This window comes from Borostomias antarcticus (genome assembly GCF_949987555.1).
Source record: "Borostomias antarcticus genome assembly, chromosome: 10".
Classification (NCBI taxonomy): domain Eukaryota; kingdom Metazoa; phylum Chordata; class Actinopteri; order Stomiiformes; family Stomiidae; genus Borostomias; species Borostomias antarcticus.
This window is the reverse complement of record NC_140243.1, coordinates 25165746-25184025: the sequence shown is the minus strand read 5'-3', so window position 1 is coordinate 25184025 and position 18280 is coordinate 25165746. Positions and strand designations below refer to the sequence as shown.

The window sequence follows — 18280 nt, the reverse complement described above, 5'->3', positions numbered from 1 at the left end:
CATTTTCACCAGTTTGTACAAAACTAAAACCGTATCTTAGAAAGAATTATATGTTTGCTTAAATTCTCACTTGAATTCATCCCCATTGAATCTTAGCCTCTGAGGACAATCCGAGTCTAAGATTGTGTTGAGTTCACAGCTGGTGTACAGGTTGAATGTGGGTCACTGTCTTGCTGAGCAAGATTAGAGGCTTTTTATTTCTGCAAGTCTGTAGATTTGTATAATGTATTATGGATTTAAATTTAGGAACATTTGATTCATTGCATGTAAACATTTTCATAGAGGAACCTGTCAATTTGATCTTTTAAAAACATGGAGCAAATCAGCACATTTATTTATTTATTTTATTTATTCATACTGTATACTCTTTTTTGGGGAAACAAATATCATCTACTTAATCTTAACAGTAGCACCTGGTTATAAAACAGATATTATACCCTGTAGATTTCATACAGTGGCCCATAGCAGGAAAGAAAGATGATTACATCCAAATTACCTAGTAAGCAATCACTTAATTCTCCTTGTCACAACGAATGAGGATTAATTTGCAGGGAAGTATTACAAGATGAATAATTGAGCGGCTCCACTCCCATGCCAAATTAGTCTTGAGGATTGATAGTGTGGTCTTAACCTTCAACCTGTATCATACGTATCAGGCAATTGTTCGTTAGCATCCCCCTTCGGAATCACATAGACAACTCAGAAACCAATGATGGCTTGATCTCAATGACTGTCCCATCCAGGTTAAACAAATAAGAAGCTTCACTTCGCCAGAGGACCAAGTTATGACCGTCTAGTCACTCAGCTTGTTAATGAAGTCTGTTAACCAGCAGTGGCAGTGCCTGAAACAGTATGCAATCATAAGTAATGAGTCATGAGCAATTCCCTGTGATTCCACCAGACACTTATGATTTACTGTGGAGCGGTGTCCTTTAAACAATGACATTAATGCTTGTCTGACGCTCTGCTCTGTGACATACATATTACAAGATAATGTGACACATGCATGTCAGCGAATGGCTGTTGATTTTTAACTGACATATTACAAGAGATGACAGAGTTGAGTACTGATAACATTCAAATAGATGCTTGCAGCCTCTGCTCTCGTTGGCCATCACAGCCTCTTGGTAAGGTGCTATCAGTCCCCTACAGCTTGCTAGTACCGCAGTGCCTGAGTTTTAAAGACTGTCATTGGAATAACTCTAACTTAGCGCCGTGGCCTGTGAAAGCCTTCAAAGAGGCAAGGACATCATGTTTGTTTCTCTGTATGCTATTCTCTCGTGCCCCTCTCTCTCTATCTCTCTCTCTCTCTCCCTTGCTCTCTCTTTAAGCTGCGTGTCGAGCTCAGCTTCATCTCTTGAACCCACAAGCACCCTTGAGATCGGCCATGTGGATTTGAAAGTCACCCACGTAGCAGACGGCCTTCATTTAAACTGTGTTGGCTCGCCAGGGAACACACTACCGCCCCTCCGTCCCAGTGGCCTGGGCTATGGCGGGCTCTAAGCCCACCAGACAGAGGACGGTCCCCAGGGCCCCACCCCCATGCTGCACGGCAGGGGCTGTGAGCCCCTGATCCAACATTTAAGGCTGTCGTTGACGCTAAAAACGGTTTAATCATTCCAAAGTGCAGTTTGTACGGCCCATTCATCAAAATGCCTTTTGTGTGCTCTGGGCCCTAGTATGCTCCCTAGCTTAATGATGGAGCAAAAACAATGTTGGTTTGATGTATAACATCTAACATATTATAGCAAGCTTTAGCGTGAGGCTAACAAGAAAAAAAAAGTGGGGGTAAATTAAGTGATTAAACACAAAAACACGTCTATTTGATACTCACAGCCACTGTCGTGGTGGCCAGCAGAGTTGCAGAGTGTGCAGTTATTGCAAGAACCTTTAATAGTAAACCTTCATGAGAAAGAAAAAAGTCCACACAAGCAAGGCAGCATCGGGTGCGGTAATGAACTTGTCAGCGTTGAAGCTGTGGAGTTCGGGGTTTGCCGTTGCTCTTATTATTCAATTCAGCGCAGAGGTCCCTCCTCTCCGCCAACAGATTTCTCAAACGCCATTCCCGGTCTCTTGTTTTGCACGAGGAACACATTTGACCCTCTCCCTCTGGACTGGGTGTATTGAATTGCCTCTCATTCAAAACAAATAATCTGCTTCGACTGCTGCGTATTCCCACACATGCTAAACAGCCAGAACCCCGATATAAGCAGGGAGCTCCTGTTCTCTCAGAACATTCCATCAGCAGTATAACAGCCCGATACGAGCTTTAGGGACTCGACTGCACAAGGAGGTCAGGTTAGATTGCGCAGCCTGAATTTAGCTCAGTCTGCTTTCTGTCTTTCTGGAGTTTATGTCGTGGGCAAAGGGAGCATAGATTAGCCTACAGTGGGTGGGAACACATGCACGTTTGAGGACATGAGATGTACAGTGTGAGTGACCTACGTGGTCAAGTGTCACATTAGGATATTGAAAAATCTGATCTGAACTCTCTTTTATGAAGAGTGTTGCACATACAGTACGTGTACAAAGATATTATATACGAATGCAGCCCATTAATCCAGATATGCATTTAATTCTTTACATATTCTGCATTTAATTCTTTACATATTATGTATTAATTCATAAAGTGTTCAGTGGTCTGTCTTGCTATCATGCCACTGTACATCATCAGTCAGCTTCTTCCACCTCTTCCACCTCAACTGTTTTTTTGCTTCCCTCTGGAATATGTAGGGGTGGGACCTATGCCCACCCTCCCATTGCTCTCTGTAAAGCACATTGTGTTGCCTGTTACCGTCACGGCTCTTCTCTGTCCTGGCCCCGCATTGGTGGAACGAACTGCCCACTGATGTCAGGACAGCAGAGTCGCTGCACATCTTTCGTCGCAGGCTCAAAACTCATCTCTTCAAGAAGTACTATAACTATCCTCCCTCCTCAGCACTTATTGTATTTTATTGTATTGTATTGTATTGCACTGTATTTTAGATTGCTATTCTTGCACTTTGCCTTCAGCACTAGATTATGCTCTTAGTCACTTGTTTTAGAAAGAAGATGCACTTGTGAGTTCTGGCAAGTAGTAGTACATTGGCTTTTCCTACGTTAAATGCAATTATTGTTAGTCGCTTTGGAAAGCATCTGCTAAATGACTGTAATGTAATGCCTCTGTGTATGAAACGCGCTATACAAATAAAGTTTGATTTGATGTGTATCTTTTTAAATCGGCGCGGTACAGTAACACCTTCAGCTCATGAACCTGACTGCGTTTGGTGGAAGGGAGATCCACAAGGTGCTCTAATCCTTCCTGTGTTATTTGACCAACAGAGGCATGCTGTTCAGTCAGGTGTCAGGGCTCTGCGTTCAGCTGTCAGATGGTTCCATGTCCATGTTAGGGATCATAGAGAACAGAAAGAACAATTTACGCTGTGCAGAGGGCGTGACCATTTCTCAGAGGGTGAGAGAGTCTAGGAACCGACGTGAAAATAACAAGCGCTAGGAGTCATGGGAGACATGTTTGCATGCCGTCTAGATGAAAGCCCGTGGTTGAGATAGATTAGTCCGCTCACATCCACGTCTGAATCATCGTACGTCTTACTCAAGTACTTGCCAATATCATCTCTATTTCTGCTCATCGGTTCCAGTTAAACACAGCAGAGCAGCAGACCGGCATCATACAATACCTAACGCGGGATAAAAGGGAATCTGCCGGTGCTGCTTTGAAGTTCAATGCAGTCAGACGGAAATTAATCAAACATTGATGTATTATTATCCAACAGTCAAACTCAATATCGTTTTTGTAAATCCACTGATGAAATGACATTGAGATGCTTGTCCAATCTCTTTGGAAGTGGAACACGGCGTCTGTAGTCGGCCCTTTGCAGTTGATTATACCGTTATGCAGCAAGCTTAGAAAGAGGTTATTGTTCACTTCAACATGGACGGATGGTGCCTGAGAAAGAGCAATGCAAAGGTTGATGAAGGGTCTTGAATTCTTGAAATGAGTTTGTGAAAAGGTTCTGCTGGTCTAGTTATAAAAGGAGCAGTCAGTGGAAGCACAATTCAGAATGGATGATGATTAAGTTCTGGCTATGGATAAGGTTTCTGTAAACACTGTTACAGTGACTATGCTCAGATGTATTTGATATAAACAAATAAAAACCTAAATAATCTTACAGAAGACATTGCCTTACAGAATATTTATCGGCGACTATGTAATGAAACACATGATTCATGGATTTGTTTAAAGTGGCCTAATGGTATTCTTGGTTGGCGTCCAAAGATATATATTCAGAAAGGCTATACAGGAATAATTTAGATATTTAACGTTGAACTGTATATTTTTGCCAAGGGCACTGATCACATTCGTATTATTCCACTGGGCCATTGAACGAGATGCCTTTTGAGCTAGCGCCATCGTTTCCCTCTGGCTTGTTTTCTTTGATTGCGATTTCTCTGAGCTGGACAGAGCTAGGGAGGCTGGCACAATGAACAAAGATCAGTGATGAGACCGGATGCACCTGTCAGAGTTTACCAGATCAGGTAATGAGCATGGTCCCTCAGGATGCTAAGAGAGAGCCATTAACCGCTCATGTGTGAAACCACTAAGCCAGGGTGTTCAATCGCAGCAGCCAAATTAAAATTCGGTGTGTGTGTGGCCATGAAATGTAAATATCCTGCCTTTGCAACGATGAGCTTGTCCCCTTCTCTAATCGGCTTTGAAAAGACGGTGCAAAGTGCTCAGGAATAATGGTTTTGTGCTGTGATAAAACAGTGGCCTTGTATTATAAAACTACAATAGTACAGCTGTGTTTGAAAAGGGACTACATTGTAAGCTTGGTGCGTATGTTCCAAACAGCTTCAGATAGGTCTTCTAGGAAGATAGGTCTTCTAGGAAGCACTTCGTACCAGTGCGGGATTTCCACAGACAGTGCTGTGTCTGTTACAGACTTTCATTTGAATCAATACAGATTGTTCCCCTTGCTTAAAGGGGTAGTGTGCTATTTTAGACATTTAGCCCTATTTGTGGTCTGTCTACCATGAACCTGAAACATAGAGACCATAATTTCACTGATCGTTTCAGTATTGAGCTGGCTGCAGTTTTTTCTGCAGGCTCTCACTGGGCTACAACGTAAGTCAATGGGGCATATGTAAATGCGTTGGAAAACTATGATGAATGTGCTTTTCTGAGAAGGGAAGCACAGAGTGTAATCTGAACAGTGTCTACATGCTCTCCTGTGAAATGTTTCGCAATCCAAATATTCATCGGTGTTTCTCTATGGGAGGTCTCTATGTTTCAGGTTCATGGTAGACGGACCACAAATAGGGCTAAATGTCCAAAATAGCACACTACCCCTTAAAGTATTTTTTTATTGAAATGGTATTAGTTATGCCATTGCTTAGCATGTTTTCTGTTTCATGACCATGCTCCGAAACATTTGTGTCATTGAAGTATGGTGTGATGTATATAGTTCTATTTGGCATTATATTTACTTGATTTTATTTTCTCAGCAACTTTTAAACCAAAAACAGCAATGCAGCTTTTACTGTAGACTTCAACAGCTATCTGCCTATGGATGAATGTAGTGAGATATGTGCTGCAGCTCCTACAGTAGATGGTGTCCCTTCGGTCACGGGCAGATGAGCCACTTCCAGAGGGAAGCTCTTCCTAAGGAGATCATGTCAACAGTTCTGAGAAAGTAGTCCTCTACATGCCTTGAAGGAATACTTTCTTAAATCAGAAAGTTATAAAAGATGGGGGGGGGGGGGGATTGTCTTATGCTTGAAAGAATTCAAATATTCTGTGATTGGTACTGTTCCAGGGGTAGCGAAGGCCCTCAGACAGAGAGCTAATTTCCATCTGAGTGCCTCCCGTCCCAGAAACTAGCCAGAGGTGTCCCAGACGATCTGCCCTACACCTCCTGCTCATTTGTCTACATTAACTTTTCATGTGCGGTTGGTCCAGTAATAACTAGGCCAGTGTTATATTTAGCCCTGTCCGCAAGCACCTTGAAAAACAAGGTCACCTAGTCTTCTCAAATCCTGGTCAGCCATTGAGCACAAACCTTTGCCATATTACCAATACAAGGGGATCCTATTTTCAACATGAATCTGGATAAATGCAGAAACTTTGTATGAATAAATAGCAACTAGTAGTTATATTGACTACCTACGTTGAATGCATTTATTGTGGGTTACTTTGGATACAAGTGTCTGCTAAAAGACTAATGTAATTCAGTGTAAAATAAATGAATATGTGTTCACCACCTTTTCAGAGATTTTATTTACAAACCCTATTTATAAGTCCAGTACTTCTCAGTCTTTATTGCCCTTTAGAACAGTAAGACGCGAGATCGTTCTCGTCGTATTACCCTTTGGCACCAAAGCCACTCATTTCAGTGTGGGAGGATAATAGCGCTGTCTGAGAGTTGCTTGATTGATGCTGCTTTATTCACATGTCATGCCATGTGCATTACCTGCTGCTCGTGTTCCATGTGACATGTGAACATGGTCTCCCTGAGAAGCTATCAGAAGCTTATAGTAGGGAGCCCTGGTGTTGAATCTGAAGTTCTATCCACAGGCCAAACACAAGCCCAGATATTAATTGCATCCTTAGTTGTAAAATCAATGTCAATTACACCAACCTTAAGTCATTGTGACCTGTAGTGGTTATCTAACCTTGTGATCTCTGTTTTAGAGCCCATTTTCAGCAAAGAGAGTGTTAACCCTCAGGATATATCAATACTTGCCTGCAACAGGTTTGTGACACCAGATTTAAAAGGTCCTCTTGAGTGTCAGTAATGAAAATGGAGCCCCTTAGCTCCAGTATCATTTGACCCATGGTATTCGGTAAAGTATGCACATAAAACTACTGTATAATGCAGCTGCCCAGTAGAGAGTCATTATTCTCCACCTGTACCATCCAGCTGCCTTTTAAAATTCATAAATTATGCGCTGACCCTGGCCACTAATCTGCACCCAGTCAGAATACTGAGAGAGAACCAAAACCCTCATCTTTTGATCTGATTATTAAATAACGTATTTAATAAATAACATATTTCATGCCAGACTCTGTGTGTTTTTGCCACAGCTGTGTTTCAGGAGATGTTTCGAGAGATGCTTTGTTGTGAAGGGACTAGCGCAGGGGTACTGTGCGTAGCACGGGAAACGCTGATGTTTTGTCAGCTTCGTCTAGGGCCGATCGTGGCAGGTCATCCTGTTATGCTCCGGCAGGATGTGTATGGAACTCCTCCCCCAGCCTGCGCTGTTCATTTTACTCCTGAAGGGACCGGCTAGCACACCAAGATCCAATCTTTGATGTCGCCCTCCTCTCCTCAGTCTCACGCTGCAGTATCTCTGTGCTGCCCCATGAGCTAACTGGGTTTATGAGCTTTCGAGTCAATTGACCGTGACGTGCACCTCGCACCTCGCACAGCAAAGCCCGTGTGTCGGGGCACTCAAACATTTGAGCGACGTGTTTCCAGGTGATGGACAAAGCAATGTGGATTTGAAATGCATTTGTGATGCAGGATACCCCAAGTATGAATAATGTATTTTACAGTATATCATCACCTTAACCTGCTATAGAGGTTATAGTCAGATGAATGTATGTACTGTAGATACTAGGTACATTGTGTCTGCCAGCGCTGTTGTGTCCATCGTGGGCCTATTAGGAGAACGGCATTGGCGAGAGAGGCTTTCTCCTCCTCTTAGCTGCACCGCCATCTCTCCAGGTGCCGTTGAGACAAAGGAGATCGACGGGCCTCCCTCCAGCTGCGAGCCACTTTTGTGTCCCGCTGTGACAAGTTGCCAGGGCTGCAGTTCTGCTTCCCCCTCTGCCACTGAAACAGACAAAGGAGGGTGGCGGTGGGTGAGGGGGGGGGTTGGACAGGGGTGAGCTGGCGTAGCGTTGGGTCTCCGTCCACCTGGCGTCCGTTCCCATTGTCTCCTTCTCTGGAACAGGCTTTGATTGAGCAGGCTCAGAGGTGAGGCTTTAGCACGGAGGGGTTTCTGCCCCAGCCGTAACAAAGGGCTGTGAAAGGCGGGAGGTGATTGTTTATTATCCAGCATTGTGGAGCTGGATTGTCCATCGGTGATGTGCCGCGCATTGTCTCGTGTTTCTGAGGAGGGATTTGGGGTTTGTGACCCGTGTCCCTCCACAGCCTCCCTTTAATTTATCTACTCTCAGGTTTTTATCACAATGCACAACGTACCGTACTGTACCATACCATACGACTTTATTTGTATAGCGCATTTCATACACAGAGGGAACACAATGCGCTTTAGCAATGGGAGGGTGGGCATAGGTCTAACCCCTACATATTCCAGAGGGAAGCAAAAAAAAAAAACAGTTTCACACTGAGGCCAGCAAAGTGAGCTGTACAAAAAAAACAGGCCAAACTCTTTCCGTGAGGTAAACTTGATGCCTATTTCTCTTGATGCTTGTAAAACAGTTTATAAAAATAAAAAATAAAAAAGTATTTGTGCAGGTGTGCTGATTACGGGCGCCTCCCCGGTCGCGTGACGGTGAGCAGGTTATCACCTGTGAGATGCAGAGCGCAGACTTTGACAGATTATCCGATGTGAATGTTTGAGAATGATAATGAGATCAAAACTCCAGGATAAGCTGAGAGGGAGGAGAGGGGAAAGAGGGGGGAGAGGGGGGGGGGGGGGAGGGGGGTGGAGAGAGAGGGAGGGAGAGAGGGAGCGATAGCTGTGATAAATTGCAGAAGCAGAACCACTTGAGCATAAAATTAGATTTTTCAAATGTGTTGTTACCTGACAGTCCTCTGACGAGGTAGATATCACAACATTATAAGGCTGCATGAGTATTTCTAATCATATCAAATCAATAAGAACAGCCAGCAGCTTTGATGGAGCTAGATGGAAAATATACTGTATGTAATATAGATGTTGGAGTGGTATATAATGTAATTACAACGCTCATTCCCATTATGAACTTAAACATTATATGGGATAATACAATTTATATGATAATAGGCTATATTACGCTTTGTGAAAGCATTTCCTGTCACAATTCTTTGTGTTCGCTGTGAGCGCTGTCAGTGAACATAGGTTTCATCTTGTCCGTGGACGAACAACAATGCCAAATTAGCAAAGATGTTAGTTCATTTATGTCACTCCTCCTACCGTTATGATTTAATGACCAAAACCATGTCAAGAACAATGCTTGCCTAAACCCATTGTGACTTTGCATAACATGGCACCTTGCAGGATATTTGGAACATTGTTATTATAGGTATCTTGTAATACACTGCAAGGATGTTGGCCTATTCAGTATTCATAACAAATTGATACTGTATATCATGGGTTCCCAAACTCCATCAATGTGGGTCTCCCCTCTGAAAAGAGTGACACACCCGCGCCCCCCAACCCCCTAATTTGGCGTTACACAGCTAAGTTAGCTCGGTGGCAGCTGGTGCTAGTTAACGTTATGACGTTTTCGCACAATACATTCATGTTCATGCCTGCAGGGGGAGGCTCTCTCTGCACTATCCACAAATTTACATCTCTCCCATTATTTATTTTGATCTTCTGACCTTTAAAATCACGTTTCATTCATAAAAACCATAGACATTTCAAAATCAAAAAGCATTTTTTCTTATTTTTTTTCTAACCATCCCTTCACGCCTCCCCTGAATTTCTTTGGGGCCCCCCAGGGGAGGCCCGCCTCACAGTTTGGGAATGCCTGCTGTATATAAAGGTTTACCATGTTATTAGTGGTTATGGAAGCCAGTTGATACACCATTAAGACTGAAGATTGTATGTTTTAATTTGGATGATGAATGGACACTTTTACCAGCTGTTATTACAGCCAATTTAAAGAGTAATATTTTTTTTAGTGTACGTTTCTCTAGTGCACAGTACACTATTCATTGAATCCCATCTCACCGTCTAGCACAGTAGCAGAGTTTCCCTGGCTCTTTAAAGTGTTTCTATACAGTATGTAACGCATAATTGAAAAGACATTAAGGAACATATTGCACCTGATTTTCCTCCCAGAATGTTGAGTGTTTTGCAGGTACTTAGTGCTGATCATTGTTTGCTGCCATATTTTTTGTTGCTCATTGTGGAGAAGAATGCCTTTGCAAATCCAGGAAAAGGGGAAGCTATTCACAGAAAGGCTGGGAACCCTCCCAGAAAAAGAGCACAAAGGGGTACACTCCCAAATGCAGTGGGCGAGCGTGCACGCATCCAAGAGCATAATGAGATGGTCTCATTGTTGAGGTTCTGGCATGCGTCGGCCTGGCTAACAGGAGTGTGTGAACAAGCATACTGGGTGGTACATTGGAGGGCATGTTTTCAGACCAATCAGTTTAGCATGGACTGACCGTTTCCTTTGTTAGTATGGTAACCCTTTAAATTACAGGTCCCTAACAACGTATGAACTATTTTGTAACAACAGATCAATTATTTTGTAACAACGTATGAACTATTTCATAACAATGGATGAACTATTTTATAAATTACTAGTAAATTGGAGTGAATCTCTGTTCTACAGTTCTACAATAGTTCATACCGGACCTGTAAATTAAAGTCAGGTGTTCTACAGTAGTTCACGTTTAATTACTTGTTACCGGACCTGTAAATTAAAGTCAGGCGTTCTACAGTAGTTCATAGGTAATTACGTGTTAACGGACCTGTAAATTAAAGCCAGGTGTTCTACAGTAGTTCAAATGTAATTACTTGTTACCGGACCTGTAAATTAAAGTCAGGCGTTCTACAGTAGTTCATGTAATTACCTGTTACCGGACCTGCAAATTAAAGCCATGCTCTTTTCTTAAGTTCTACAGTAGTTCACATGTAATTATATTACATTACATTACGGTCTACAAATCATATTCTGTGGCAAGGTTTATTTTCTTTATTAGCAAATTGTACAATCAAAAAGAACAGTAGCATACATTCCATAAACACCAGACAGGGTAGCCTAATCTCAGTTTCGACAACGGAGAGTTTGGATACTTGATTCTGATTGGCTAGCAGCCGTGGTAAAATACTAACCCACTGCTGCGACTGCATAATAATTAGTATTAATTGCTGCGTCAATCTCATTGACGAGGCCATTGAAAAATATAGCGGTAGGCTAGGCTTTGCGTAGCAACCACTCGCAGCAACCTGGCCTTTTTCGTATCCTATTACAAAAACGCACTCATCAGTTCGACTCCAACGCTTCCACACCCCTACCAGCAAAAACAAGTGCTCTGGAGAACTGTTTTAATAACTGCACCATGGCTGGAAATATTCAAATAAACGCGAACCACCCGAATTATGCCTTATGTCAACAAGGCCAAAAATAGGCTAGATGGCCTATGTTGCCTGGCAACCATTTAATTCAGAACTATAGTGTAACCCACTGCCTCTCGTGGTCAATTGCTTAATTCTACATTCTAGCTTTAGCTTAACCACTGTGTGTGACACTCAAGGAATTTGGCTTCAATGGGTATGCGCATGCGATCCACAAAAGGCACCATAGCGGCCGCCAAAATGTAATATGGCGGCCACGTGCACTCTTCCTTCTTTTCTCCTCCTAGTAGCTAGCTAGCTAAAGTTACCTCTAGCTGACTGCTAGCCAGCTACAACACTTACGAAAATGCTAGCTAAAATGCTAGTAGGCTAATAATGCTAGGTACTACTAGCTAACGTTAGCTACTAGCTAAGTGAATGCTGGTCATTGCTGAATTGATTTCTCAATGGCCTCATCAATGAAATTGACGGCGCATTAATACTAATTGTTATGCGGTCGCAGCCGTGGGTTGCAGAGTATTTTACCACGGCTGCTAGCCAATCAGAATCAAGTATCCAAACTCTCTGGTGTTTATGGAATGTATGCTACTGTTCTTTTTGATTGTACAATTTGCTAATAAAGAAAATAAACATTGCCACAGAGTATGATTTGTAGACTGTGCAATTAGAAAAATATAATAACATGTGAACTACTGTAGAACTTAAGAAAAGAGCATGGCTTTAATTTACAGGTCCGGTAACAAGTAATTACATGTTAACTACTGTAGAACGCCTGACTTTAATTTACAGGTCCGGTAACACGTAATTACATATGAACTACTGTAGAACGCCTGACTTTAATTTACAGGTCCGGTAACACGTAACTACACGTGAACTATTGTAGAACTGTAGAACAGAGATTCACTCCAATTTACTAGTAAATTATAAAATAGTTCATCCATTGTTATGAAATAGTTAATACGTTGTTACAAAATAATTTATATGTTGTTACAAAATAGTTAATACGTTGTTAGGGACCTGTAATTTAAAAGTTTACCATTAGTATTTCTCTTAAAGGAATTTTGTTTTTTATTTAGCATTATACTGTAAGCGCTGTTATAAGGTTGTCTATGATCACATACAACGGTACATATATAAATATTTCGACAGATTGTGCACTCTTGAAATATTAGTGCTCATTGCTAATGTCACAGCTACTGTAAGTACACTGTACAGCCCATAAGTACAGTGTATGCCCATAGAGATCCATTATATGGTTAGCTGTGACACGAGCGATGAGCACTAATATCTCAAGAGTGCACAGCTTGTCAAAAATGTTATGTGGGCCATTGTATATGATTATAAGTAGCCTAATAACAGGGCTTATAATGCTAAATAACAAACTACTCCTTTAAGGATCTGGATTTTTATTTTTGACGTTTTTGCCAGGTTTCCAGTTAGATCAGTTTATCACCATTCTATACTATGCTTGTGTAATAACTACTGTAACTAACACAGTAACATCTTCCCCTCTATGATGGTGAAAACATAGCCCAGGTTATGCTTTTACGAAGACAACATTTAAGCAAAGGTGACAGCTAGGAACAAGACACAGATTTTTCTAGAAAGTAGATTAACAATCACACATTTGCTTTTTTGTATGTTGAAGCACTGGAAAGATGCAATGGCGTGCATTAAAGCAAACATAGTACAGTAAACGGTGCATAGATCAAGAATGGCATTTCTGCTCTCCCTCACTGCTCTCCCTCACTGCTCTCCCTCACTGCCCTCCCTCACTGCTCTCCCTCACTGCTCTCCTCACTGTTCTCCCTCACTGCTCTCCCTCACTGCTCTCCCTCACTGCTCTCCCTCACTGCTCTCCCTCACTGCCCTCCCTCACTGCTCTCCCTCACTGCTCTCCTCACTGCTCTCCCTCGCTGCTCTCCCTCGCTGCTCTCCCTCGCTGCTCTCCCTCACTGCTCTCCCTCACTGCCCTCCCTCACTGCTCTCCCTCACTGCTCTCCTCACTGCTCTCCCTCGCTGCTCTCCCTCGCTGCTCTCCCTCGCTGCTCTCCCTCACTGCTCTCCCTCACTGCTCTCCCTCACTGCTCTCCCTCACCGCTCTCCCTCACTGCTCTCCCTCACTGCCCAAGGTATCAACATGACTCATTTGATGTTAACTGTGCTGCAGTGTTTTTGTCTCAGAAAAACTTATACATAGAAATTCCCTGCACATGCAATAATTGACCATGTGTTGACTGCATACAAAAATGTTAATTCATGCTTCTTGTGGGCTCAGGTAATTGATGTTCTACAATTTTAATGAAATATTATACTCTTCACATATAGTCTTCTCAAAATTATAATTCATGTCCTCTGATTTCTTCACCTATGGCTGTGAACTTGTTCGATATAGGGTGACTACTGTAACGTTTGGCTACAGCCTATTCCAAAAGTGCTCACACAAATGTCCAGACTACGAGAATGGGCAACAACAATCAGTGGATTTGTGTGTCAGGCTATGATGCTAGAGGTTAAATAAAGGCCTTTGTAATTCAGATTAATAATAGGAATCAATCTAAAGACCACTGAGCGTAGTACAAAATCGCAAGTTGCATCTCAATCAGCCTTTTCCCTTTATAATAAGTAACACAGCAGTGCAATAGTTTTCAAAACAGAAATGCTTTTTTCCTGTGTAGACTTGTGAAACTGTTTGATAGTCACACACACCACCACTATGTTTTTTTGTTTGGATTTCATAATACAAGAGTAGGACTTTTATTCCACATGATGGTGGATTGTGAGAATTCCTAGCACATACAGTAAGGCTTCCCTACTGTACTCATGGCAAGCGTCTGGTGCAGGCCATGTAAATCTTCCTCTGGATATTCCTCTCAGGGAGCAGCGGATTTTCCTCCCAGGTTCCCTGTTTATTAAATTTCTTAAAGTGCTTCCAAGCAGGCCACGTTTTATCCTCTTAATAGTCAAATTAGTATATACTCCAGCAATTACTTAATGTACTCTAATGAGATTTGCCCTTGGAAACGGAAGGATTCATTTATTTTAATGTGGCTGTGCCTTCTACCAGGCAGTTGCATCACGTCCCCCCACCATCAAAGGGCCCTGGAGTCATAAATAGTGAAATGTGCTTTGGCTTCCTGGGCTTTCGCTCTGCACAGAGCAGCAGGAGGGGTCTGTGATCCTGTTGACCACTCACAGCGGCTTTTGGGAGGGTATGTGTGGGCCACAGGTGCTTCTCCTGACCTCTCTGCCTCTGCTACTGTGCTATCTCCAGGCAAACACTGAAATATTGATGGGGAGATGTATCGATTGGAGCTGACTTGTTTTATTTGTCTTTCTTTTTTTTTTTTTTTACCCGGTTGGATATTCCTACAGTATTATCACGCTCGCTCCAAGCTCTCGTGTCTTTTTATTTTTGATACACGCCCCCTCATATACCGTTTCAGTTACACCACCCCAGGTTTTGACCATGACTTGTTTATGTACTTTAACTCGTTAGGCTGTTATGTTCCTCCTATGTGACTGTAAACATATTTACAGAGCCTGTGAGTGATGTATTAAGTATACTCTATGTCTGAAAGGTCTACCACATTCCAATCTTCAACCACTGTTGTGGTTTTAGAGAGAAATAAAAGGGCATCCTAATGGGGAGTAGAGAGGCTAGCACTTGCTCTGATGGAGGCATTTTCTACTCCCACTCTCCTCGGTTCCATTACTGCTCTGCACTTCAAAGCCAATGTTGGTATTCACGGCCCTCCCTCCAAAATGGGAGTGATTCTCCCTGTCAGGGGCGTCGTTAATGGGGCAAGAGGGAATGATTCGGGGGGGCCCAGCTTGAATGGGGCCCAGAAAACTAAACACCACTGATCAAATTATACAATATAAGGGGCCCAGTGAAATATATTTTTAATGGGGCCCAAAACTCCTGGCGATGCCTAGTCTAGCTAGTATTTACTGGACAAATCGAGTGCCAGACCTACTATAATGTACATAGTTCAGTCTTTAAAGCAAAAGAAAGCCCTGATTCATTTGTTGTTAATGTTTGAAACCTGTTGACATGATGCTAATGCAACTGTTCCCTTTCTTTGTTTGTTTTAGGAGGGATTTTCGAACAAACAGAAGGACCTGTTCCATTTGTCAGTTCGGAGGAGCTTGCCTTTAAATTTGCAGTCAATAACATCAACAGAAACAGGACTTTGTTGCCTAACACAACATTAACGTATGACATACAGAGGATTAATATCTACGACAGCTTTGAGGCATCGAGAAAAGGTGAGTGACGTGCACTGTTTGTTGCAGGATTGTGACCTTGCTCTGGACAGGGGATCCAGGGGCCTGTGGACAACACATAATGCAACCCTACCTTGAGTCTGGCAAAGAATAATCCAAGGATATTTGTGTGAAATTTAAACTTGCCTCATGCCAGGTTTTCAGCTGATATGTGGTATAGCAGATAATAACAAGTGTGGTTGAAAAGATTTCATATTGATATTAAACAAATTATTAAACCAAATATTGGAAATCTTGATATGCAATTAATTCACTCTCTTCTTTTGCTGTTGTAGCTTGTGACCAACTGTCTTTAGGTGTAGTGGCAATATTTGGACCATCACATAGCTCGTCGTCAAACGCTGTCCAGTCCATCTGCAATGCATTGGAAGTGCCACACATTCAGGTGCGATGGAAACATCACCCGATGGACAACAGAGACTCCTTTTACGCCAACCTCTATCCAGATTACTCCTCTCTCAGCTATGCCATTCTGGACCTGGTGCAGTTCCTCAAGTGGAAAACAGCCACTGTTGTATATGACGATAGCACAGGTGAGACAACATTTTAGTCTCTGAGATTTTGAAACTTTGAAACAGCATTAACTCCCTGGTGGTGGAGGTGAATTGGATATGAATAATAATAAGCAGCTTGATGTGCCTAACCTGTGTGATGATCCTGTACCTGTCCGTGGGTGTTAGCGTTTCTGCCGTTTGTCTCCTAAAGGTCTTATTAGACTACAGGAACTGATAATGGCCCCCTCCAGGTACAACATCAGGTTAAAGATCCGTCAGCTCCCTCTGGACAGCAGCGACACCCGACCTCTCCTCAAAGAGATGAAGAGAGGCAGGGAGTTCCGCATCATCTTTGACTGCAGCCACACCATGGCTGCTCAGGTCCTCAAACAGGTGAGACACACTGTGCTATCGACGTGCGTTCCCCTCGCACCCTGTCTCAGCACCCTTCACAACAACAACGACAACGACAACAACGACAACAACAGCAGCAGGCAAAAGAAGAGCAGTCGTATGACTGTTCTGAGATCTTGGCTTTAGATAATTAAACAGATGTACCTCATTCGAACCAAGGTTATAATAGTTTAGCTTTTTTCATTAGTTTTTATTTTTATATGGTTTTAACTTTTTGTTTTCAATTTCAGTTTAGTTTTGATTAGTTTTAAAACAGGTTTGCTAGTTTAGTTTATTTTTTGAAAATGCTTAGTTTTAGTTTAGTTTTTATTAGTTTCAGTATTAGTTTTAATTTTTTATTCTTCTGTGCTAGCCTTGTGAGACCATCCTGATCTCGTGAGCTCACGTTGTTTCACTCCGTGTGAAACAAACCATCAGGCGCACGTCAGATTACTCCTGCGCAGGGCCACAGCTAAAGAAAATGGAGGATAGATCTCATATCCACACAAAATACTAGGCTTATGTATGAAATGAAAAAGACTAAAACTAAGGACATTTTCTCAATCACATTATTTTTTTTTAGTTCGTTTTGTAAACACACAATACAGTTTTAGTTAGTTATCGTTTTTTTGTAAAGTCTAGTTTTTATTTTTATTTCAGTTAACTAAAATGTTTTTTCACACCTAGTTTTCTTTAGTTAGTTTTCGTTAACTATAATAACCTTGATTCGAACCTTGCTATAATGAGTTTGATAGACCCAGGCCTCCCAACAAAAAGGCATTTTTTTTATTAGTCTGTACCTGGTTTTTGTCCTCTCTTCACACCAGTAGTCACTGGAACACAGTCCCAACCCCCCCCCCCCCTCCACCCACCCCCCCGCCCCCCCCTCCCACCCTCATCCTGTCAGTTCACATCCCCCCTCCAGGTGCAGGGGAGAAAATGGAAAAAACATGGCAGTACAAGCAGACCTTCTGTCTGGAACAGTCTGGAAGCCGTATCCCAGGTGTCTCTTAAAAGCGCTGACCCCCTTCACAGTGGTTCCATCCTGATGGCACTTTGTCACGTTTCTTTAAGTGGCTCTGCCACCGGGGGACTAGGGACAGATGGAGGGCCGGTGAAAAGAGGTTGATGAAGAGTAAAGACAGGGAAAGGAATTCAGGGACCCAAAACACAAAGGTACAAGAGACCGCTAACGGGTACATTTAGGATGGTACAGAACATCCATCAAGATTAACTACGCCATTAAGCGAATGATTTTCCTCGATAACATAGTAATGTAGGTTGTTTGCACACTTTATGAATAAGTGTCCTACAAAGTACAGTTAAATATACTGCCGAACACTTCTTAATGTGTACTTGCTTTGTAGTGTGTGGATGGAGAAGTGACTTAGACTCCTGAAAGTACATGAACTTATTTACCTAACCTTGGGTATTCTTCGCAACAGATGGTACAATTAAAGAGGAAGTGCTGCCGCCATGGGAAAATCAGTTTGGATGTAGATGGAGGGAAAACAAATGGTGGTGAAATACACAGGATGGGACGCGAGGAGACATTACTGCTATCTTTTGATTGAAGGCTCCCTCTCCCTCGGGAGGAAGTCATGTGACCAGCTATTGCAAATCGTTTAAATGCATGACATCGAAATTCCTCTGGCACTGTAGAGCCTTTTTATTTTTTTGCTTTTAGTGTTGAGGATCACGTGTGGCCTCATCATTAGCACATTAGCACAAACCTCACACAGACGTGTGTTGAGTATACTCATCAGACCTGTGGCCCTTTTCCCTGTTTTATGTTACAGGCTATTTTCACATTTTGCTCCATTGTTTGTTTTGACTGGGTC

General features: G+C 42.4%; 1 protein-coding gene across 2 annotated transcripts in view; it reads left to right on the top strand.

The window, feature by feature from the left end:
• The window catches only part of grik3 (glutamate ionotropic receptor kainate type subunit 3), a gene marked incomplete at both ends in the record, with an annotated part of 89311 nt that overhangs the window by 25616 nt on the left and 45415 nt on the right, over positions 1 to 18280 (top strand). For both annotated transcript variants that reach the window (XM_084445130.1, XM_084445131.1), the window contains 3 exons: positions 15361 to 15534; positions 15828 to 16085; positions 16258 to 16439. In XM_084445130.1, coding sequence (XP_084301256.1) covers positions 15361 to 15534; positions 15828 to 16085; positions 16258 to 16439 — 614 coding nt within the window. The remainder of the gene's footprint in view (positions 1 to 15360; positions 15535 to 15827; positions 16086 to 16257; positions 16440 to 18280) is intronic.